The 23,123-nt window shown below is 47.6% G+C and overlaps 1 protein-coding gene across 6 annotated transcripts in view; it reads right to left on the bottom strand.

Moving 5' to 3' along the window:
• Positions 1–21,726: 21,726 nt before the first annotated feature.
• Positions 21,727–23,123, bottom strand: part of MEIS1 (Meis homeobox 1) — a 154,479-nt gene continuing 153,082 nt past the window's right edge. For all 6 annotated transcript variants that reach the window (XM_083730555.1, XM_083730554.1, XM_083730552.1 and 3 more), the window contains one exon: positions 21,727–23,123. This exon is cut by the window's right edge and continues 174 nt beyond it. Coding sequence is in view for 3 of the 6 variants with exons in the window: in XM_083730552.1 (XP_083586678.1) it covers positions 23,014–23,123 (110 nt within the window). In the remaining 3 variants the exon portion in view is untranslated.

Genomic DNA, 23,123 nt, shown 5'->3' with positions numbered 1-23,123 from the left:
CAAGGCAAGTAATTTGCGCCCCCTAACCCGCACGCCTGGCACCCCCCCACACACACACACACAGTGGGCGGCAACCCGGCGGCTCGGATCAGATTCGCACAGCCAGCACTGCAGTGAGAGAGAGAGAGTGAGCCAGGTAGGGGCAGAGAGCTGCGAGTGCGAGCGAGCCCCCCCCCCCAGATGTTGCACCCGGTGCAGCCGGCCCCCCCTGCACCCCCCACCCTACGCCACTGGAACCACCCCATCCCTCCTATCCATGTCCCCTTTCTACCAATTGTACAATAGGGTTTATATTGTGGCTTAATCTTCCTCTTTGGGGTGGTGTGAGGATTAATTTGTCAATGTTTTGCAAAGAGCCAAGAGTCTCTCTGTTCTTATAACAGCAATAAGCAGAGAGGCTTTGTCAAATTGTAACGTCTCAATGGAATTATTTGTGTTCGTTATGTATCAGCTGAATTTAACAGCTCAGTTAGTCATTACCTGGTAACTTTATTTATAAGAAACTACTTATTCCTCTTTCAAAATCATAGTACCATTTCATTTTCGTGAAGTCAGGATGCTTGGTAGATTCCCACCCCCCAGAAAGGATTATAGGCATTTATATGGGCAATGAGGATGTAACACAAGGAAGAATCTTTTACAGGAGATGTGTAAACCTTTGTGCTTCAGGGCAAAAGCTAACTACTAGCTAATGAGAGTCTGAAAGATACTTCTATATTCCTATAATCATCCATTATAGAGTTACTTGCTCTTTGCCTTTGAAGTATTCAGTCCTGGCCATTTCCAGGGGCAAGACATTGAGGCCCACTAAACTAAGCCAGGGATCTGATACTGTGGTCCTATTCCGATAATCCTGTTGGGTTTTTTTGCATAAATCCAGGGTCAGAGTCCACAGAGGAATTAAAAGCAAAGAGTTGGGAGGCAGGGGACAAGCTTATCAATTAAGGAGTCAAAAGAATAGTCAGGGCAGAAACACCCGACAGCGCCTGGGACTTACGTCATCTCTGTGTGAGGTACGTACACTCTGTGTCACAGGTATGTACACGCACACAGTTTTATACCGTAAGTGCTGTACTTCATCTAAGAATTAGATTCTCTTCTGGGTCATCACAAAAGCCTTCAGTACGCTGATTAATTCATTAACTTTCAAAGGTGAATAAATAACCAAGGTTTCAAATTTTTATCTCTTTGGCCTTCCTATTCTGTTACCAATCGCAGATATGATTATGGAACACAACCTTGACACGCTCTTTTGCACCAGCGTGTGTGCTGCGAAGCACACTGGTGGGAAAGTTACCAGCATGTGATGAAGTTTTATAACCATGTTTTATCAAATCTGTCATTCTCTGTCAGTGGGACTGTTATCACTCTGAAAGGAAAAGCAGGGCAAAACAGTGACGTACAAGCTTAGTAAAGTTCATTGTTCTTGACCGTGGATGTCAAACTCTGTCCCTTTTCCCTCCTCTTTTTGTGTGGCGTTTTGTTTTGCTTTTAGTAGTGGAGTTTAGCAAAGGGAGGGATCTTACATTTGGATACAATGGTCTTTGAAATGAAATTAAATAAATACTAGAAGCCAGGAGATGACAGTCTGGTGTGTTCATTCTCTATCCCTCTCCCTCACTCTCCCACCAAATAACTCATTCATGGTAGAAAAACGCCATCTTCTATTGTTCAGGAATACCAAATATTCAGGGGAACTGGGGAGGTCATTCAGATTTCCTTGGTTAAAGGGTGGGTCTTTTCATGGTGGAGAAGATAAGGATTGAAGATCCTTACATGGCAAGCTATCAGTCCCTAGGGCAAACCAAGAGGTCAAAAGGTATGGAGTGGACATTTATTCCAAAAGGGCATCAACCTGAATTCTCCCAAACTAGTGGTGTCCAAACTTTTTTCAAAGAGGGCCAGATTTGATGGTGTAATGGGCCAACCAAAGTTGTTGACCTTTTTTTTAGGACTGAAGTTGTTGAGGGTTTTTTTTTAGGATTTTACCCCAGGAAATAGACTTGGAAACTGCCACAAAGGACAAATTAAACCGACCGGCAGGCCGGATTAGGCCCCGAAATTGACTTTGGACATGCCTGTCCCAAACCATGAAGGATACTTCTCTCTCCTTCTTTCATACCTTTCTAGCCCTCTTCATTGCAACGAAACAAACTGAAAACGTAGTTGCCTCTTATAATGAATTAAGGCATATCTATCATGTTAGCTGATCAGTAAAGTCTTGAAATAGATTTAGCATTCAGCTGACCTGCAACATCTCCTCTGAAAACCTCAGGGGACCAGCTTAAGTGGAGCAGGAGCCTGTTTGACATGATTCAAATTGTCCTTCAAATACCTTGTCTACAAGCAGGCTGTGAGCAGATACACACGTTCTTTCTTGACCTGGCAATCATGGGTATTGGTGGTGGTGGTTATTCATTCCGCCTGAATGGTGCTGTACAGAGCAGCATAAACTAACAGAGTAACATAAACAAAGAAAGGAACCAAAGGGAAGGATGGGGAGGCAACTTAAGGAGAGGGAAAAGAGAGTCCTTGGCTAAAAAAAAAAAAAATCCACACTCCAGGGGTGGCCCATCCCATTTTACCACCTGGGGTGAAACGTGACGGTGACATTTTCCCCCGCAACCCACTGCCAAAGCCTCATTTACTGGGGTCGTGTGGCTGCAGCAGCTTCTAGTGAGATCAAGTGAGAGTTCCATGAAAAGGTAAAGGGACCCCTGACCATTAAGTCCCGTCGCGGACGACTCTGGGGTTGCGGCGCTCATCTTGCTTTACTGGCCGAGGGAGCCGGCGTTTGTCTGCTGACAGGTCATGTGGCCAGCATGACTAAGCCGCTTCTGGCGAACCAGAGCAGTGCACAGAAACGCCGTTTACCTTCCCTCCAGAGCGGTACCTATTTATCTACTTCACTTTGACGTGCTTTCGAATTGCTAGGTTGGCAGGAGCAGGGACCGAACAACAGGAACTCACCTCATCCCAGGGATTCAAACCGCCAACCTTTTGATGGGCAAGCCCTAGGCTCTGTGGTTTAGACCACAGCGCCACCCGCGTCCCATATGAGTTCCATAAGATCTTGCAATAGTTTTGTGAGATCTCACAAGATCTCACCAGAAGCTATCGCTGCAGCTGCGTGGCAGCAGCAACAGGGGTAAGCTTGACACCCACGATGGTGTGCCGGGGGATTCTGCTACCCAAGGTGGCTGCTTCCCTCTGCCTCGTGGGCAGGCCCAGCCCTGCTTCCCTCAAAGAATCCTAGGATTTCTAGTTTACTCCTCAAACATTTATAATTCCCAGCACCCTTAACAAACTACAGTTCCCAGTATTCTTTGGGGGAGTCGTATGCCTTAAATACATGGTATAGATGTGATTTGAAAGCAGGGCAATGGGGGGATACATATACATTGAAAGCACATCCTTGGACCTGTGTTTTGGAAATTGCAGAGCTTACAGTGAGGAACCATGATTCTTTGAATCATGTGCTTTAAATATATGGTGTAGATCTTCCCTAACAAAGCTACAGAGAATGAACGTGATCAAACACAGTTACTCATGCTTATTGTGTTTCTCTTTAGCATTTGCATTTGCTTTTTAAAAAGCACCTTAAATCGTATCTTTTAATTCATTTGTTTGCAGCTGAATTCCTGCTCTGCTTACCCCTTCCATTTCATTGCTGTTGCTCCCCAAGCATTTCCCCTGCCTTAATTTCTTTGTAACCTTCCAGTTTCTCTATTTCCCCTCTCTTGGAAAAGCTGCCCATCTTGTATTGCATGCCTGTGGGCAGGAATGTCTGTCTGTGGGCTGTTGGGTGGGGGAGTGTTGACACCTGATGCGCCTTCAGGCATAGTGAGGAGCAAGGAAAAGGGATGGATCTGTTGCTTGCCTTGCAAGGGATTCTTATAGGCGGAAATACATATTTTCAATCCAGCATGGGATTTCAATTTGACAGTGGTTGCTTGGTTCAGTGGAGGATAGCGCATCAGGGCAAAGGGATCCACCAACCTCGGCCAACCCTCACCTTCCGGCCTTCTTCCAGACAATCTATGGGGAGGGGTGACTCTCCCTGTCATTGCCTCCAGCTCCCCCTATGGCTGGGCTCCAGGCCCTCCACTCCACTAGTCCCATTGCACACCAGCCATGACTGATTTGGTTGCAGCCACTTTGGAACGGTGGGTGCAAAAGCAGAGAACAAATCAATCAGCTAACAGCCTTGCACATTTGTGTAGCATGAATTTGCTCTCTGCTTTGCTCTGTGAGTGTGACAAAACTCTAACAAGGCATGATTCCCCTTACAGATTATTGAAAAGGACTAAACCCCAGGCTTGGCCCTCCAACTGTTTTGGGACTACAACTCCCATCATCCCTAGCTAGCAAGACCAGTGGTCAGGGATGATGGGAATTGTAGTCCCAAAACAGCTGGAGGGCCAAGTTTGGGATGCCTGGACTAAACGCTGCCCTTGTATCCCTGGGATAGTGAGTTATCCCTACATAACCCTACAACATGTCAGAAGGAAGGAAGGAAGGAAGGAAGGAAGGAAGGAAGGAAGGAGCGAGCAGGTGTAGAAGCTGGAGAGATACATAGACAGGAGCAATTTCTGCCTCATTTACTCATATATTTTGGAACACCTGAAACAACTTAAATGAATGCCATTGTGTGTGTGATGGTAGGGAATCCCAGTCTCTACCCCAGTGTTCTTCTGTGCTGATATAATCAAACAATCTAAAAACTCTGTAATAAAATGTCAGCACCATGGAAACCCATGGCAGAATTTGCATTATTATTAAATAATACCAAACTTCCATCTCGCAAATTAGAAGAAGAAGAGTTTGGATTTGATATCCTGCCTTTCACTCCCCTTCAGAAGTCTCAAAGCGGCTAACATTCTCCTTTCCCTTCCTCCTCCACAACAAACACTCTGTGAGGTGAGTGGGGCTGAGAGACTTCAGAGAAGTGTGACTGGCTCAAGGTCACCCAGCAGCTGCGTGAGGAGGAGCGGGGAAGCGAACCCGGTTCCCCAGATTACGAGACTACCACTCTTAGCCACTACACCACACTGGCTCACCAGTGCCAAACCTTCAGCCTCTCACCCCAAAATCACACGAAGCAGCAAGTACAGCATTGGGTGCCGCATGGTTTTGCTTAAGCCAGAGAAAGGCAGTTTTGCAAGACTTTCATCAACACTCCTGATTCATAACCTCATGATTCCAATGCAGTTGCACTATCACAAAGGCATTCAAAAATCTCTTGGGGTCATAAGTATTTTGCCTCTCTCTCTCTGCACCACCATTGCCAAAACACTCTCTCTAGAGAGAGAGCCACATGCACAATGTTAGCATCATTAATTCAAGTGCACACAGCTTAGCCATGATTCACTCTCCAAACAGCCTTCACGCTGCGGTTTGGAGCACTAATTTGGCTGACTCACTTGAACACCAGCCTTTTCAACACAACTTCAGCGACCAAAGGAGAGCCCTGTTCAGACATGTTGTTAAAAAGATAGCCTAACTCACCAGCTATTGGTGGGGTTTTCCTGTATCCTGTCATCTCCCCTCAGCTGAGATGCGGCTGGCAGAGGACTTACTAACAGAGTTGAGTTTTGCAGTGCAACAAGAGCAGGAATAGAATGGTTTCTGTTTAAGGAGGGGAAGGAAGCAACTGGTTCCTATTACATATAAAGCAAAGCCATAGGTTACAGCACAAGTTTTTGTCTTTGGTTTTGTTGTTGTTGTTGTTTTAAGCAGCAGAAGGCCCTGCTGTAGTTTATAGAGCAACCAGTGCAGTGCAGGCTCATCCTTTGACCAGGCAGCAAGGTCTGTAAAGATTTGCAGGAAACAAGATCCTGGCCAGAACATTGGCAGGCAGCAATCGCAGCTTCTATGCCTGCCGTGTGTATTCCTTTGCACCTAAAGAGACAGAGAAACCTAAACGAAAGTGTCTTGCAGGACCCACAACGTAGTATTGGGTGTTGACCCTAACTCAGACCACACAGGGAAGTGCATAAATCAGAGACATTGTGGGCAGGACCACGGGGCACTAGAAGAACAGGCCAAGCTGCCCTCGCCCTGTGTTGACATGTGGAGTTAAAATGCTCAGCAGAAGTTGAACTTGACACTGAATCCATGTTGGAAGAGCACACTTTACCCTGGATATAATCGCATTGCAACTCTGAGTTTCGAGAAACAAGAAAGCTGAATTTATTACAGGAAATACATGCTTGCTGGAGCCAGGGATCTTCCTTATCTAACAAAGGTGGAGAAGTGGTGCTTGCTATTGCATCACAGGTTGAGTCAGGAAGGACAGTCTAGGAAACATGAGGTTCCTCTCTCTACCTGCTCTTTCCCATGCAAACACATCAGCCTCCAGTGCAAGCTGAGTTCCAGCGGGGGTGGTTTTAGGGTAGCGCGACTGGTACATGGGTGCCCAGCGTGCCACACTGCAGGGGGTGCCACAACAATGCGGAAGAACGGAGCAAGAGAGTTGGGGGCGGCAAATTTTAGCATCGCACAAGGCACTGCTGAAATTTGAGAGCCCCAAGTTCATGGGTGGCGCTGTGGTCTAAAGCACTGAGCCTAGGGCTTGCCGATCAGAAGATCGGCAGTTCGAATCCCCACAACGGAGTGAGCTCTCATTGCTCAGTCCCAGCTCTTGTCCACCTAGCAGTTCGAAAGCACAACAAAGTACAAGTAGATAAATAGGTACCGCTCCGGCGGGAAGGTAAACGGCATTTCCGTGCACTGCTCTGGTTCGCCAGAAGCGGCTTAGTCATGCTGGCCACATGACCCGGAAGGTGTACGCTGGCTCCCTCGGCCAGTAAAGCGAGATGAGCGCTGCAACCCCAGAGTCGTTCGCGACTGGACTTAACTGTCAGGTGTCCTTTACCTTAAGTCCACCACTGGTTACATTCCAACACACTGAACTTGCAGAAGGAGTTGTGTCACTTGCAGTGGCGTAGCGTGGGTTGTCAGCACCCGGGGCAAGGCAAGTAATTTGCGCCCCCTAACCCTAACCCCCAGATGTTGCGCCCGGTGCAGTCGGCCCCCCTGCACCCCCCACGCTACGCCACTGGTCACTTGAACCGCCCTTTTCTAGCTGCCTGCCCCCAATTTTTCCCCAGCTCCTGCAGAAATTGATCAGTCACTGCAAATGGAAATGGGCTCTGAATGTGCATCTAGAACAGTGACCCTGGTCATTGCTGCATTGAAACAAGGGCGACTGGGAGATACCCTTTGTGAGTCCTTGAACCCTTGAACCTGGGAAAGAGTCTCCACTGCTAGGAATTGAGTCCAACAACATCTGAAGGGCACCATGTTGACTACTCCTGGATGAAAGCAAACACAGGAGATGGGTCTGCAAAGGATGGAGAGAATGAGGAATAATCTGGGAAGTAAGGAGGTCTGCCTCAGAGGCAGATTTTGGAATGCATCACTAAAGGGCAACAGGGGATCAAGTATTAATTTATTGTCGTATTTTACCACCCTTGAGGGCACTATTTAGGCAGTCCGCCTCAGGCAGCAAAATGTATTGACTTGGATCATATTTCTTTTGATGGGGTTCATGAGAGAGGAGGGAGGGAGAGATTGGACTGGATTTTTAAAATGTTGAGGTGTTACAGCATTCGCAAGACTTTTTTAAAAACCAAAAACAATGAACACCAGTTACTCTAAACCCTATTTCCACCACACAAACATTTAGTTACCATTTCTCCTGATCGCCTCTCTTTAAAGACTGAGTTCATAGTAGGGTTTGTGCCCTAAATTTTGTTTTTACTCATGTACAAAATTGCAGATGATCTCCTAGCATAGAATTGTATGTTGCATTTTAAAAAAAATGCTTTGAGTCGATTTTTTGAAAATAAGGGGGAAGTAGTTTCAGACAATAGTATTTTTTATCTTATCTGAAAGTGTTTTCCCCCTTATTTTCAAACACTCCTCATTTACATATAGTTACTACCCTAAGCCTGTAAACTTGACAATAATTCCTACTTATTTCAATGGAGCTGACTTCTAAGCAAGCGTGCTTAAGAGAATCTTAGCACATTTACCACATTATAATTAAATTTATTGGGATTTGCTTCACGGTAGACAGCCATGAAGATTATGCTGTAAAACATTGCTCTTATTGTTTTGTTTTAAATGGGAGTCAGTCACGAGAATTTTAATTGGGACATTTGGCCATTTTTTCCAACAATTTTCTTTCAACATTTCCAACTGCTTATCAATATAGCACAAAAATATAGCATGGCTGTCTCTCTTTTGCCAAAGTTATCAGAAGTGGAGAAACATCTCTGAACACGGCAAGCAGGTAATGTAATTTGTGTATTGCTAACAATACTACCATGGGTGTAGCCAAGGGGCCCGTCACGTAAAACAGAAACACTTAACTAACTGACCAATCACGTCAGTACTGCCCCCCCAAGTTCTTTCTCCCCCCCAACAAAAATCCTGGCTACGCACATGAATACTACCGTTACTGCTATGTATGCTATTTTCGCAATCAGAACTTCAAGAAAGCAAATATTGCTGGCGAAAGGATAGCTTCTATATAAACACACACATGCAGAAGAGATGGAAATTCTCAATTGTTCATTCTAAGCATATTCCAAATTATTGGAAGTACAGTAATCAAATGCATTTCTCAATGGCTGAGGACTGTGCAGTTTTACACTCTCAAAGCCTTGGAGAATTATTGAGCAGGGAGAAGACTCTTTTCAAAGTTCCCACCATACATGTGTACAAATAGTTTAATATTTGATGACTGATATGTGTCCTCTCAGCATTAACTATGCACAATTACCGTGGTATTTTCCAACTAAGGCATCGGACACCATAACTCGGTTTTAAATTAAATCTGCAGCTACAGCCAAGTGACCTTCAACTGTGTTGTGGAACTGGCAGATTCCAGCAGTTTCGCGTTTTCAAAAGGACACCGAGAAAGAGACAGAGCCGCCTATGTCCAAGAAAGAGGTCCCAGTGTGAAAGGGGGGGGGAGTCCCTTCTCTGTGTTACTTAGGTTTCTCTAATGTAGCTTAATTACTTTTAACCTCTGGAAACAATTAGGTAACCGTCCTTTGAAGTGAGACAGACAACTTGTCAAGCTGAGGGCAGCAGAATGCCAATAATTGTTTTCTTTATATGCACTGTGAATAGACGTGTGTGTGTGTGTGTTGGAAAAATGAATTGGGTCAGGCGCACCCACGAACCTAGTTATGGCAAATGTTGGGTGCTCAGGATTTGGAATAGATTTTTGATGAGCTAGGTATCTTTTGTGGAAATTCCAGGAACAAATCTGTTCCGGCGCCACACAAAGCAGTTAGGACGCAATGGGATGGAAAGCATAGCCCCCCTCCCTTTCCTGGAAAAACCAAATAAATGAAAAGCGCGAGGGCGCGCGCAGGTCTGCAGGAAGCTTGCAACCTCCGCATCTCCTACAAACGCCCATCTTCTGTGATCTGGCCTCAGGATTATGGCAGTTCCGTCTCAGGTGCCTTTCCTGAGCCTTCCTCGATCAAAGGGAAGCCCGAATGTCAGCAGTGATTGTGAGCTGAAATAAGATAGCTTTGAACCGAGGAAAGCGGCCTGGGGTGCGGGGAGGTAGGGCGCAGGGCGGATGCGCTGAGTATCTTTGGACAGCGCATCCCCTGGCAGAGACGGGGCGGGACGCGGCCCCTCTCGCCGGACGCCTCGTTCCAGGCGAACACAGCGCCTATTCTCGGATCAGATCACATCAGGTGGAGAAGCGCGGACCCCTGAGGCCGCCTCGCCGGTTCTGACCTCGGCAACCCCGCGCCAAGGTCGTGCCTGCCTCTCCTCCAGGCTGGGAGCCGCTCAGCTCCGAGGAGGAATTCGGGTGTGGCTCCGAAGCTGAAGCGAGCGCCACCTTCTTTCCGGCTCCTCAGAGGCGAGCAGACTTGGCCAGAGGGGACTGGAGGTGGGGAGCTCTCCAAAAAACCCCTTTGGGCGCAGTGTTGGCCTGGAGTTTGGGGCACCACTGACCTGGGGAAAGTCTTCAGCGCCCTAAAAAACCACCGAGGCCAGTAGGGTTTAGGATCCCAAAATACAACTGGGCTATAGAATCCGCCGCTTGCGCACATGCTTAACCCTGGACGGCGCTTGAGCAGGACTGGGGGGGGGGGCGGTTCCGCGGAATTCAAAGAGGAGCTCGACAAAGACCCCCGGGGGTGGGCAACAGGGCTGATACTGGGGCAGTCCGCACCCCCCAGGCCTGACACCGCACAAGGCTAAAAAAATTATTTTTGATTTTTAAGGGGGGAAACCGGCCCCACAACCGCTGTCGAACAACACGCCGCCGCATGCCCTCTTTGGCGGTACTCCACCCCCCTCCACCCCCACTTCCTGGCCAGGGGATTCCCCCGCCCCGCCGGGCTCTCGGGGCTTTGACCGGCTCTTTTGCGCATCAGCCAGCCAGCAAGTCCCGGCGCGGTCCCGAATATCTTTCCCGTGCAGTGCGGACGCCCCGTCTGCTTGGGCGAGCCGGAGGGAAGAGGTTTCTTCCTCCCCAAACACCGCCCCCCCTCCCTCCACCTCTCAAGACAGTGGCGGCTGCTGCTCAAGGCAACATCTCTATTTTCTCCCTCTCTAACCAGAGAAGGGAAGAGAAAGGTCCCCCTTGAGGCGCGCGTCACCTTGGCGATGTAGCAGCGTTGCAGCGCGCTCTCCCTCCTGCTCCGCCGCGGGGGAGGCCACTTTCACTTTCCGCTCTCCTTGCGCGCCCGCGCGCGCTCCCCTCAGCAGACGAAGAGACCAGCTCTTCGTCGTTACCTTCCCTAGACACCCCCGGCAATAAATAAATCTCGCGCGGTTCCTTCCAGCCGCCAGAAAACTGCGGCGGATGGGACGTCTCGCTCGGACTTCTTATAGAATCTTTCTTAAGCCCAGCCCAGCCTCCCGGTTCATGTTCACCTTCGATGGCTCCTTTTAATACTGTCCCCCGCCCTCCTCTCTCCGCTCGTGCCTCGGATCTGTATCCCTGGCCCCCATTTTCATGCCACCGAGCTTTCCCATTCTTGTCCGCCCGCTGCTCTGTCTCCGCGCTTTGCTGCGGCGAGGCAGCCGCCTTAGTACTCCGGCTTTCGGCTCCTCAACGCCACTGACAACCTGCAGGAGGACCCTGGCTCGTATCGAAATCGCCTTTGGGGGAAGAAGAAAGGGGGGATATTCAGTGGCTGCAGGCCGGCTGGCCCCTGGTCCTAACCACACCGTTTTATCCCGAGCCGTCGGGATTGGGCCGATGGACGTGCCAAGCACATCTGGTGCGGCGCGGTTCTTGAAGCCAGAGTGCGCACCACGTCCGGGCACCCCAGACGCCCCCTCCCAACAGCCCCCACCATCTTAGCCAATAAGCAGAGAGGTGTAGTTCAGCAGCACCTGGAGGGCACCAGGTTGGCTCTGCCTGGCGCGCGCGCAATCCTAACCCCCCAAGGACAGCTCCATTGCAAGAGCAAGCCACGGCCGCCTTTCGCAGCAATATACCGCCGCCCACCCTCTGCTTCAAGAGCCCTTCCATCCCGTTTGCTTGCCTGAGATGTTTCCCCGACGAGCCGTACGCTTAGCGCGTGCTGCCCGCCTCTCTGCTGACCCGAGGACACGAGTGGTGGGAACGGGCAGCAACGTTCGCCTGTCAGGGTGGCAGATAAGACAGTGCGAGGAGCCGGGGAGCAGCAGGGCGAGTCTCCCTAAAAGAAATCTGCCAGCTCTGCTTCAGCGAACTCCTTCCACCCCCGATCTTGCCCCTTGCGGGGTTCGCCCCTGCTCGTCCTGCCCCCAATACAAATATATACCGTATATTTATATATTTTAAAACCCTTCTTTCTCCCTTCTATTAACACTTCGTTGAACAGCTTAAGGGTTGAAGGGTTGGCAGTTGCCTACAGAAGGTTTCAGTTCGCTTTCCGTAGGAGGGAGCGAGCGGGGTCGGTGGGGGGTCGCCCAGCTCCCCAACTTTGCTTCCAAGGGCAAAAGGCGCCGCGAGGATTGGGGCGCCGCAGCCGCAGCGGCTCCGGGTTCTGGGGAGCCTCCGGGCCGCGCAAAAAGGAAGACCTGGGAAAGTCAGTAAACACAAGGCGGGGGGAGGTGGGGTCTCCTGTCTTTTGTCTTCGTTTGCTGGTCTGTCAGCGACTCCCCCCCACCCCCCACCCCAGTTTGGCTCGGGCTTGGCGAGGTTTGCAGCCAAAACAAGGCAGAAAAACGCCGCGGCCGGCCCGCTCCTGAACTTCTCACCTTGAAAAACAGAACCAAAACAAAACACGCGAAAGAGGACCATTTAGTGACAATCGCCTCGGTTTCTTTTAACCCTCTTTTACAAGGGCCTTTATTTGTATTTTATAAGGATGAGGAGACCACACAAACAAACATACAAACACACGCACACTACACATTCCAAACTAACAGGAGCCTAACAATCAGAACGAGGGGCGGAAAAATTTAGCGTTTGGGAGGCGGCGGCGGGGAATTATTTATACCTTTGACATTTAAAAGAGCATAATTAATTTGTCCTGTTTGCCTTAACATTGTCGGGGAAGGCTTCCTAGACAGCAAAAAAAGATTTGGGGGGGGGGGGGTTTAGAAAAAGGCACAGAGAGCTGGGAGGCCGGCGCTGGTCTCTCCCCCACCCCTTTCAGATCTGTAATCAATCATTGGAGGCAGGGATATTGTAAAGATTCGATAGATTAAAATGCAAATGAAAGGTAGAATAAGAAACATTAACATGGCAATCAAAGATTTAATAATCGTAAATCAGGGAGGGCTTTTTTGTTGGTGTTGCAGCTGCACTTTATTTATTTATTTTAACTTTAATTATGTTCGTTCTATAAATAAATAATTTCTGAACCGAGACTTTAAAAAAAATAATCAGGATTTTTAACCATGAACTCCAGTACTCAATCTCTTTCCTTTAAAAACCGTTCAAAGGTTTTGTTTGTTTCATTAATGGGGGAAAAGAGAGAATAAATCTTCTAAGATGGTATTCAACATTCCCAACCTAAAATTCTGATCCAAATAAAAATTGTCGTTTCAAAATTCAAGATATTTATCTGCCTACATCGTTGTAGCACTGGTCAAAAGTGGGTGGAGAGAGGGGCGGAACAAGAAATATATTTTAAAAGATGCAAGAGGAAGGAGTTCCTCACAATAATGACTTTAACATCCAGGTTGTTTTATTAGCCGATATTGCCATTTTAAAACCGAGCAGAAACGCTCAACTGTAAAGCTGTGACCTATCTAAGCAGGAGGGAAACCCGCCAGCCAGTAATTTCTCCTCCAGAACTTTTTCGGACCTCCCTTCTCCAAAATGAAACAGCAACAATATTAACTAGGAAATGTTTTCTGCTGGCAATTTCGCAGTGCAGAAAGGTCTCAGATCGGTGCCTTTAGCCCACACGCGCCGCGTGTTTTCGTGGTGCTGTCGTCTTACATGCAGATTCCGGATACATTTACCTGAAGTCTGGCCCCATCAATCGAGTGCTCCTCCTTTTTCATTTAAAGGGCGTTTAAGTTCGGGTGGTGGCAGTTCAATTGACTTTCAATGGGAACAGACAGTATAAATACACCCTCAGGAGACTGAAAATACTCTCTGAGTTGGATTCTAGAGAGGGGCTTTTTCATGCCTCACACACCGATCTTAAATACAGTCACAAGCAGTCCTTTTCGCAGGATTCACTGCCATGAAATTGCACTCAGATTTCATAACATTTACTCGGGACTTCAATCCCGCAAAAGTTAACTGGATTTGTTGCTCAGAAAATAGGTGTGCTGCGATTGTTATACAGTACTCGAGGATGAGTACCGAAACCCGTCTAACATCGTGGGTTCTATTCTGTATTGCGTTTATTTTAAAAGTCCTGCTTCGCGCCGTTGGGTCATCTCCTGCAGGGACGGGACTTGGAGATTATTATTTTTTAAGTGGAGTAAACAAGGGAGGAGCAAAGTGAAAATCTTTTGCCTAAATTTGGCATTTCCAGCAGCATCACCTTCTTCTTATTTTCGCCTTGAAAGATGGGGTGAGAGATGTCTGGTTAACAATTCCCACTTATCCAAATTATGTATATATAGAAATATATTAAAGGGAACATGACGAATTTCGAAAACTGCTGCCTTGAACAAAGCATAATCCTCTGGATGAAATATCCAAGCGGTTATTTCATTCAGAGGATTAATATGCCACATTTCCCCCCTAGTCCGTGGCTAAACAAATAATCTTCGCAGTGTCTAGATATTTTGGTAACAATACAGCAGGAGGGTCGGAGAATCGCACAATGACCGTTTTTACGCGGGGCTGCTGCAATCCCGAGCATGCGTTTTTTGTTTTGTTTTTCCTTTTCTTATTTTTAGCTTCAGTTGAAATCAGTGGGACATACCACCTAATAGGCGAACTTACTCGAATCCGAGTACAAGACACACACAGAGAGAGAGAGAGAGACGCCGCCCTTTGCCTCTTCTCCAATCCTCTTCTGTGCAACACGCTGCCTCGATTTGCACCGTGGCTCGTGCCAGCTCCACGCCACGGTGCCACCCTGCTCCCGAGTCAGGGACAAGGTGTGGACTAATTTCATTTTCTTGACTGGTCAGGTAACCAACCCGTTGGCTGCCAGCAACCTAAGGCGACGCGATCCTAAGGGAGAATCTGGAGGCGATCACGCTAAATCTGCAGCGCGCATTAACGACACGGAGGGCGCGGGTGGGAGGAAAGCGGGGCTTTAAAGGGAGGCTTTAAAGTGCTGCGGGCTGCTAAGTGCTTCCAGATATAGCCTTTGTCAATTTCCCTGTAGATCTCCATTCATCAAAGGAGAGGGTAGTTGCGGGGAGGAATCGCGGGGACTTATTCTCAACTTTTCTTGCGCCCACTTTGGGCAGCGCGCATCACGAGTCTCCCGCCCTTCTCCCCCATCAAGGACTTGCTCCTTGTCTCGTTGAAACGCAGCAAGGCAGGTCCTTGATTTTGCGTTTCACCAAAAGGTTACGCAAACCTCTTAACAAGAAAGGAGAAGGAAATCGTGGCGGTGAGGTCCCTGCAGAATCAGGTAGCGCGCGCCAGATCGCCTGTGCAGCGCTAAAGTTCTCTCTCTCTCTGTGTTGTGTGTTGTGTGCGCGCGCGCGTATCTCCTGACCCCACAATGCACAGCTCGGTTTCATTGATCATCTCACTCCCCCCCCCCCATCTCACCCCTCCCCTTTATGAGATAATGCAATTACAAACATCAATAAGAAGCTGCAAGGGGAATCATTATGCGGTGACAGTGATAAATGACGCTGCAGAAATAGCAGGCTTTTTTTTCTAACAGTCCGGGAGCCCAGGGGCTTTGGGGGCCTGAACACAGTCACCAAGGAAACAGATGACATCCAAAATGGCACCAAAGAAAAAAAGAAAACAAAAAAGAGCAGTCCTTTCTTTTGCCTTTCACTCTCCTTCTCCCGCTCCAGACCCCCCCCCCCAATGGATCCAAAGAGTTAGTTTTGGCTTTAGAAACAGCTGCCACACAGGCATTTAGTTATTTCACACATTAAAGCCCTGGAAGATTTCCTCTGTCCACTACATAAAATACAAAGCTACTGAGACTGCTTAGGAGTTTATTAGCTACCTTCTAGCGAGAACCTGAACAAAAGCAGATCTTGTGTTATCACGATTCTAGGACAAATGGCCCGATTCGGCAAAGTGGGGGGGTCAATCTCCGCCCCTTATCAGACAGACACACACTCTTTTTACAGAAGGTCTTAGTGTACTTTGCGTCTTCTAACGGTCTAGTAAGGGCGGCCCTTTTGTGATTCCAAACCTTGAGCCGGGGAGTCCTTTTTACACCTCCAGTAAACACAGCAAAGTCACACAAAGAGGATAGACACACAAAGACTAACGGAATGGTAGCTTTAGAATACAAGACCAAGTGCACACTCTTTACATCCACAACCTATTCCTTGGGCCGGGGGATATCAAACACACTTGGAGATTTTCGCTAGGATCCCCGGGTGGACATTCTTACAAGTCATGGGTTTAGGATCAACGCGGAAGGCAACCCAGAGGAACAACAGCCTGCGAAAAACTTTCTAAATTTCTCGGTCTTGATGCCCGCCTAAACATCTACCTAAACTCTCTGGAATAACTGCTTATATTGTTGACTAGTTGTGGTGGGTGCGCTTCGCATGAAAACCGATTGGCAGTGCAATGCGATAGGTCGACTCGGGAGTAAATCCTTTTGCGCTCAGTGGCGCTTACTCCTGGGTAAGTTGCAGCCTTCTTCAGCACAATCACTCAGCAGCGCATTCTAACTGGAAATGTTCCCTTGAAAACCTGCCCCTTAAGGGTCTACGAGTCTGAACGCTCATGTTCGTGCGTGGAAGATGGTGTCTTTGTCAGCCTAAAATTGCTTTTCACTGCTAGCCACACTTGGCACAATTCCAAAATTCATTCACAAGTTGTGGAGCAAGCCTTGCTTGGAATGACCCCTCCCGCGCCAGTCTTTGCACACAGGAGGAGCGACAGATTCACTTTTAAGGCACAGTTTACCTTTTTTTATTTAACAAAAAATGGGGGGGGGACCCTCCACACATCTTCCCAAACACACAACCCCCACGACTTTTTAAGGTGCCACTTTTAACTCAAGCGTCCGCCCCCGTTTACGAAGCACCTTAGAGACAGCAGCCGGCAAAAGGCAAGTCGCTCGCCTTGGGAGGTTTGTGACCGGCAGCGGCGAGGAGAAGCCACTGGCTGAGTTTGCTATTCTGGGTCCCTTTAGGGACTTCTCGTACTTTCGGGTGCGTTTCGCTCGGCTGGAAAGGCTCCACACGCACCCCCTTACACGGGGCTTCCTTCCAACACACACACACATTGGATGGATTTCGATAAAGTAGGAGAGGATATATGGAACTGATATTATCCCCCCGATCTCACGTGAGGGAGGTTTAGAGCTTGAGCCTGAGAAAGAATAACCTTTGTTGGTTACACACATATACAGGCTGCACGCCTTGCAGGAAGGAGGGGATGAAAAGGTAAGGAGATGGCTCTATTCTTTACACTCTCGCAAACACTTTGAAGGATCCGACTGTGATTTTTGACACTGGAGAAAGAGAGAGGAGGCGTGGGGGGCGGGGGAGAGAGACTCCCACTCCAAGCACAGAAATGTCCCCAGGTCCCCTCTTCTGGGCTGGATGATGCTGGTCCCACCCTTTCCTTCAGCGCAGAGGAACCCGCAGAGAAGAGCTTTGGTCGGAGGAGAGAGAGGCGGGGCAGGGCCTGGTCGCCAGGGCTGCACTGAGAGGTGGGCATGAGAGGCCGAAGGAGACAATCGAGAGCAGGCTGGCTTGAACAAGAAAAGAAACAAGGCGGTTATCTTCCGAGTCTAAGGAGGCTGGAAAGTTGAGTGGGTGAGGGGATAACAGCTAATCCCGGCTTGTGGTGCCGGATTTTAGGCGGCGGGGGCAGACTCACACGTGGTGCTTCTTTTGCCAGCTGACACGTGTTCCGGGACGAAATCCCACCCCCGCCCCCACGACCAGAAAGAAGCGGAGCAAATCGCCCTTTTCTCGCTTCTCCTCCTGTTTTTCCTTTCGCTGGTTGAGCTTGTCTGCAAACAAAGCTGGGCGAGGAAAAGTTTTGCAGGACTTTAAAAAGGAGGCGGGCGGAGAAAAGGGGGGAGACCTCCGTCCAGCAACACACAAACACCAGCATCCTCTCCCCCGCCCCAGGAAACGAATAGCAACAGCAACAAAAATCCCCTCTCCCAAATCCGTGTCGTCTCGATCCAGCTGCTTTGCCTTTCCGTTTTTTTGCTTTTTGGAATAAACCTGCCCTATGCTATCCAACGCCACTTCACGGTCAGGGAAAAGGCAGGGGATGAGCGGGGTCGCGCTGGGGAGAAAAGGAGGTCTCTCTGTCCACAACAGCCAAAGGGGGACCGGAGGGGCCATTTGTTAACTTGGGAGGAGGACGGAGACGCTTCCGATTCTGCGGCTGACAAATGCAGAAAGAGGCGAAGCCCTTTGCCCGGCTGGGCTAGTGGTCCCTCCCGCCCCGCTCGGGGGTGCTGCCTCTAGAGGGGGCATTTCGCCCCACCCTCGCCCACCCCCCCGGACTCCGCTCAGCAGGCTCCTGGGAGAAGCCGGGAGTTCAAATGCAGACAACAAGATCTCCATGATTCAGCTTCTCCAAACACGCACGCACATCCCCACCGCCAGCCCAGGAAAAGTGACAGGGGCAGCAGCGGACTTGGGGTGGATCCTGCGGCGGCACTGATAAAAAGAAGGACAAGGTGTATTTAATAAAAACAGAAATAAAACAAAAGTATTGCTTTAATCGCAGTGACCCTAATCTTGGAACAATTGTATTATCCGCGCAATAACTCTACGGAGAACCTTGGTTGGGGGTTTAAAGGCGGGGGAGGAGAGGAGGAGGAGGGATCATGTCCAAACACGACGGTAAAAGTTCTCCACTACCAGTTGCCCGCACACCCCGCCGACCAAGCGGGATTTATCGCAATTTCTCAAGTGACACTCGACTCGGTGCAATACGGTACCCTCGCCGCGCACAAAACAGGCAACGAGGAAGCCCCAGCGCGCATGCGGCAGCGTCGGACAATCTTTGCAGGGGCGGGAAGGGGGGGGGGGAGGAGAAAGAGCTGACAAAAAAAGCAAGACCGGCGGGGACGCCGGAAAACTTTTATGCGGAACTTGGGGGAGGAAAAGGCGACGGGATCAGGGGTCTCCCCCTCCAGCCAAGCCCCTCTCTCTGCAAATGCGTCCATGCAGAATGGCCAAGGCGCAGAGCTGCCCGAGCGGGTCCCCTTCTGCGCTCCAAAGTATTTTCCCTAGCAAGCACAAGTGGGAGCCCAGATTTGGACTCGGGGGGCTGGGGAAGAAGCAGCACGAGGACGGGAGGGAAGGAAAGCGAGGAGGAGGAGGAGGAAGAGGAAGAGGGCGGGCTCCTACCTATCGGGTCGTTTTTCCATATCCCCAAAAGATGGCAGTCGAAGCTGACATTCCTTCTCCTTGGGCTCTGCAGCGGGTGGCAGCGAGAGGGGGAAAGAGCGAGAGAGAGAAAGGAGGAGGAACTGGGGGGGGGGGAGAGAAGAGAGGGAGGAGGAGGAGGAGGAGGACAACTGATCTGTTTTCAAACTAATCCCTCCAGAGATTTTTAAATACAGACAACCGCACTCCGCTCACAGCGCTGCAAAACGGGAGACGTTTAAGCGCGCGCGCTTGGAGAGCTTCCCCTTTACGCACCGCTCCGCGCGCGCGCTGGGAATCTGCGGAACAGAGCGGCAGACGCGCCAGAAACCAGGACATCTTTGTTCCCTGCACACACCAACCACACACCCGTGCGCATCGCTCCACTCCCACAAAACACGCGCGCCTTTTCCAATACAGACATAAATTTATCTCGCTTTCTTTGTGCTAGACGGCTCTCGGAAAACTTAATTCCCAGCTTCGTTTTTGAAAGGGGGGGGGGAGACTAAAAGTGGATCAACGGCTACGGCAGCAGCGCCTTGTCTCTCCATAGAGGGTTACTTGGGTGCTTTAAGAGGGAGGGAAACCGCCTGTTTCTTTATTTTCTCCTTTACTTAAAGCAGATCCAAGTGCATGAATTGCAGCCTGGTTGCCAAATAATAATAATAAAAAACTTTCCCCCTCCCGCCCCCCAACACACACTCTCTCCCTCCCTCCTTCTCTTTCTGTGGCTCCTGCCTTTGCTTTGAATGTGGGTAGCTAGGAAACAGCGAGCAGGCTGAGAAGGCGGAATTTCCAACGTGTAAAATGTTCTTAACGGAGCCATTGAGAGTGTGCAATAAGGCGTGAGGGGGAACTAATCTCTCCATTTAAATGTTTGTGGCAATTTTATCTAAATGAATTTTAATGCTAAACGAGGGATAATTCCCTATTTGTAACCCGTTTACTTTCACTTTCCTTTGCCTGTAAAAGCCGTCTAACATCATGCGATGAACAATAACAAAACAAAACAAAAAAACATACTCTCAAGGCATATTATTCATTAATGTGTTATAATTGCAGCTGATTGTCTTGGGAGATAATACAGAGAGGGTTTGGGGTGTGTGTACACACAAACATACCCCAAACCCTCTCAGTATTTTTAATATATATATATATAGATGTCCCCCTTTAATAACGTGAAATGCACAAAAATAAACCACGTCGATGAAAGCAATAAAATCCCCCTTCTCTTGAAAATGTGGCATATTCGAGTATTTTTCCACTCTTGAAAAGGAGTGGTTTTAAGACTGGTTTTAAGAAAGGATTTAACACTGGCAAAGAGCTTAACAGTTTACGTTTTGGCAATGCATGCATTGTTAATATCGCCTCATGCTGCAGAAAAAAGAAAACAACAATTTCCTGACCTTACAAAGTTGGAAAGGGGAGCTTCCTCAGACAAGGGGAAGATGAGAAAGGTCATTGGCTGGCAACTCTCCAGAAATCCACCCCCTCCTCTGCCATTGATGCATGTGGCTTGATGGTTATGTACTGGGGTACCACTATCCTATCAGCTGTGAAGCTGTGTATTATGGTATTATAACCCCAAACAGATGGACAAAATAGAGTACTTAAGTGGAAAGGCTACTATTTAATTGGGTGGGGGGGGAGTCATTAGCTGACAATGAAAACACATGGCTGAAAATTGCACTTCCTTCTAAAGAGGGCAAAATCAAATGAGAGTGTTTAGGACAATAATTCAGTGCCAGGGATAGGTGCAGTGATGTTGGGCATGTGCAGAGTGCATTCCCCTACCGTTAACAGCAGAAACTGCTTCTAGTCACCCTTCAGGCCTGGCATCTCTTATTTGAGAAATTTGGCACTGATAAAATCTCCAATCCCACACCAGTAAAAAGGAGAGAAGCAGAATGCTTCAACAGTAGGTAAACATAGCCTACTAAAGCCACAAAACAATTGGCCCCTCTTAAATCAAAACGTGATTGTTATGGGGGGGTTCCCGGGCTGACATCTATCTGAATGGCAGGCATCAGGGCTTTCACCACTGAGCTCTTTTGTTTGTGTTAAGTAGTTACTGCTATCATCTTTTAAAAGTTATTTTTTAAAATAGTGACTAGGACAAACCTAAAACATTTGTATATTTTGCATGCCCTTAAGAAACATTTACAACAGTTGTGATTTTATTTGGAAGAAAATTATAAGGATTTCTAACCTAAACATGCTGTTTGATTCTATTTAACCAGTTGGCTGTCTTGCAGAAAGTACAGCTGTGCTGGAAAATTGGTTAATGACCCAGTCTACAGCCAATCACAGCACAGTTTTTATTTATGAGCATTAGATTTTTTTAAAGTCCACCATCCTTTTACTACAAGTAGTTAATGCACACGTACTCAGATTTAAGAAGGTGTTTTTTAAAAAAAAACAACAAAAAACAACTGTGCCACACCCCTTAAAATGTCACATGTGTGTCATTTTAAAAGATGAAATATTTTAAATTCCACCCAGCCTTATGTGGTCAGTTCTTCCCTTTTTCTTTTTGCCTTGAAATCTTAAAATTTGATAATTCAGTTATCACCCTGAAAATATACAGGGTAAGCTATAAGAAAGTTCACTAGCACAGGGCAATATAAAATAATTTAGTATGGGGGGGGGGAAGTATTAATAAGGTTGTCTGGAACTAAAATTTAATTATTTCAAGAGAGAAATTGACATATTACTATGAAATTGCTAGATTTTTGGAGGGCTGGGGCAGTAAAATAAAATTTTCAACCAGTTGAGCCAGCGTGACAAAAATAATTTGCTTTTATTTTAGATTCAGATTTCATTACTGCACTCAAACTACTACAACTGGGCTTTGAGTTATTGTACAATCCAAACGGTTTCAATCAGAAACTCTAAGACTCAATGTGCAATGATTATTATTAATAATTAGCTCCTTGGTTTCTTGATAGAAAAAGGCTATCAACAAGCATTTGTTTAACCACAACAAAAGTATAATTAGCTTATCCCACTTAGTAAATCTGTATGCATGCCAACTCATACCAAACTGCTACTTTTACAAAAAGAAAAAAGAAAAGCAATAATACAGTTCATTTTTCCAGTCCTTTTTGCACAAAATTTATTTACAATGTATACATATATGCTCCATGATGGGACTATGGAAAAATGCACATGACTGATGTTTTGCCCAAAAAATAAAGTCAACATAGTAAAATAACTCTTCAGTTCATGTTCTGAGCGGCATAAAACAGGAAGTGATGTAGGTGGTTGTTGTTGCTGCTGCATGGGGACAGTGATGCTCTGATGTGACAATTAGGTTCAAATACACTTTCTCTTGGTTTCCATGCCTCCTCCTACCAGTCTCCTTAAGACATTGCCTGCAACAGCTGATTAATCATTTTCCAGGACTGCAGTTTTTCCCATCCTTCCCGATTTACATCTGTTCAGGCCAATTCAAATATGGTGAGTAAATGAATTAGACATGCAAATTCACGCCCCAGGCTAGAAAAAAAGGGGGGGAGGGAGGGAGGAAGACAGACAGAGAGAGAGAGACAGAGAGAGAGAGAGAGAGAGAGAGAGAGAGAGAGAACTACAGAGTGCATGGCTGAAATCCTAGGATAGAAGAAATGTTCTTCTGCCTGACAAAGATATTTTAATGCTCTAAAAATCCTGCAAATATATCTTTTTTGCCATTTGCAGGGTAATTGTAAGGCCTTTTTATGTAAGGAGGCTTCTGGAGGAAGTGAAGAGTTATGGAAAGAACACACATAGTGTGGAAAAAAATTCACATTTTTTTTTCTTAAAAAATCTATAAGAAACAACGTAATATGGATAACAGAATAATAGCATTTTACAATATTCCACTCTGTTGCCTTATATAGTTATTTTGCATGTCCCCAGAAGTTGACTTCAGTTGGCGTGTCTTCCCTGCTTTTCAGGGTCCCTATAAAGACAAATATAGGATTGTTCCTTGGTCCAGACTAGATGCCAAGAATGAAACTCCGCTAAGTCATTGAAGAACGACAGTATTTCAAATTTGCCATTATTGAAGATAAAGTATATTCCCTTAAGCTACTGAGCATGAATGTCCATCACTTGTCCACTCATTGCTGGGTCTCCTGTGTTGAGCATTGTGGGGCTAGTCGCTGGCATCTGCATTCCAGGGTGGGGTGGTCCTCCAT

This window comes from Podarcis gaigeae (genome assembly GCF_964106915.1).
Source record: "Podarcis gaigeae genome assembly, chromosome: 3".
Lineage (NCBI taxonomy): Eukaryota > Metazoa > Chordata > Lepidosauria > Squamata > Lacertidae > Podarcis > Podarcis gaigeae.
The sequence above is the reverse complement of the archived record's forward strand: the minus strand, read 5'-3'. Positions and strand labels throughout refer to the sequence as shown.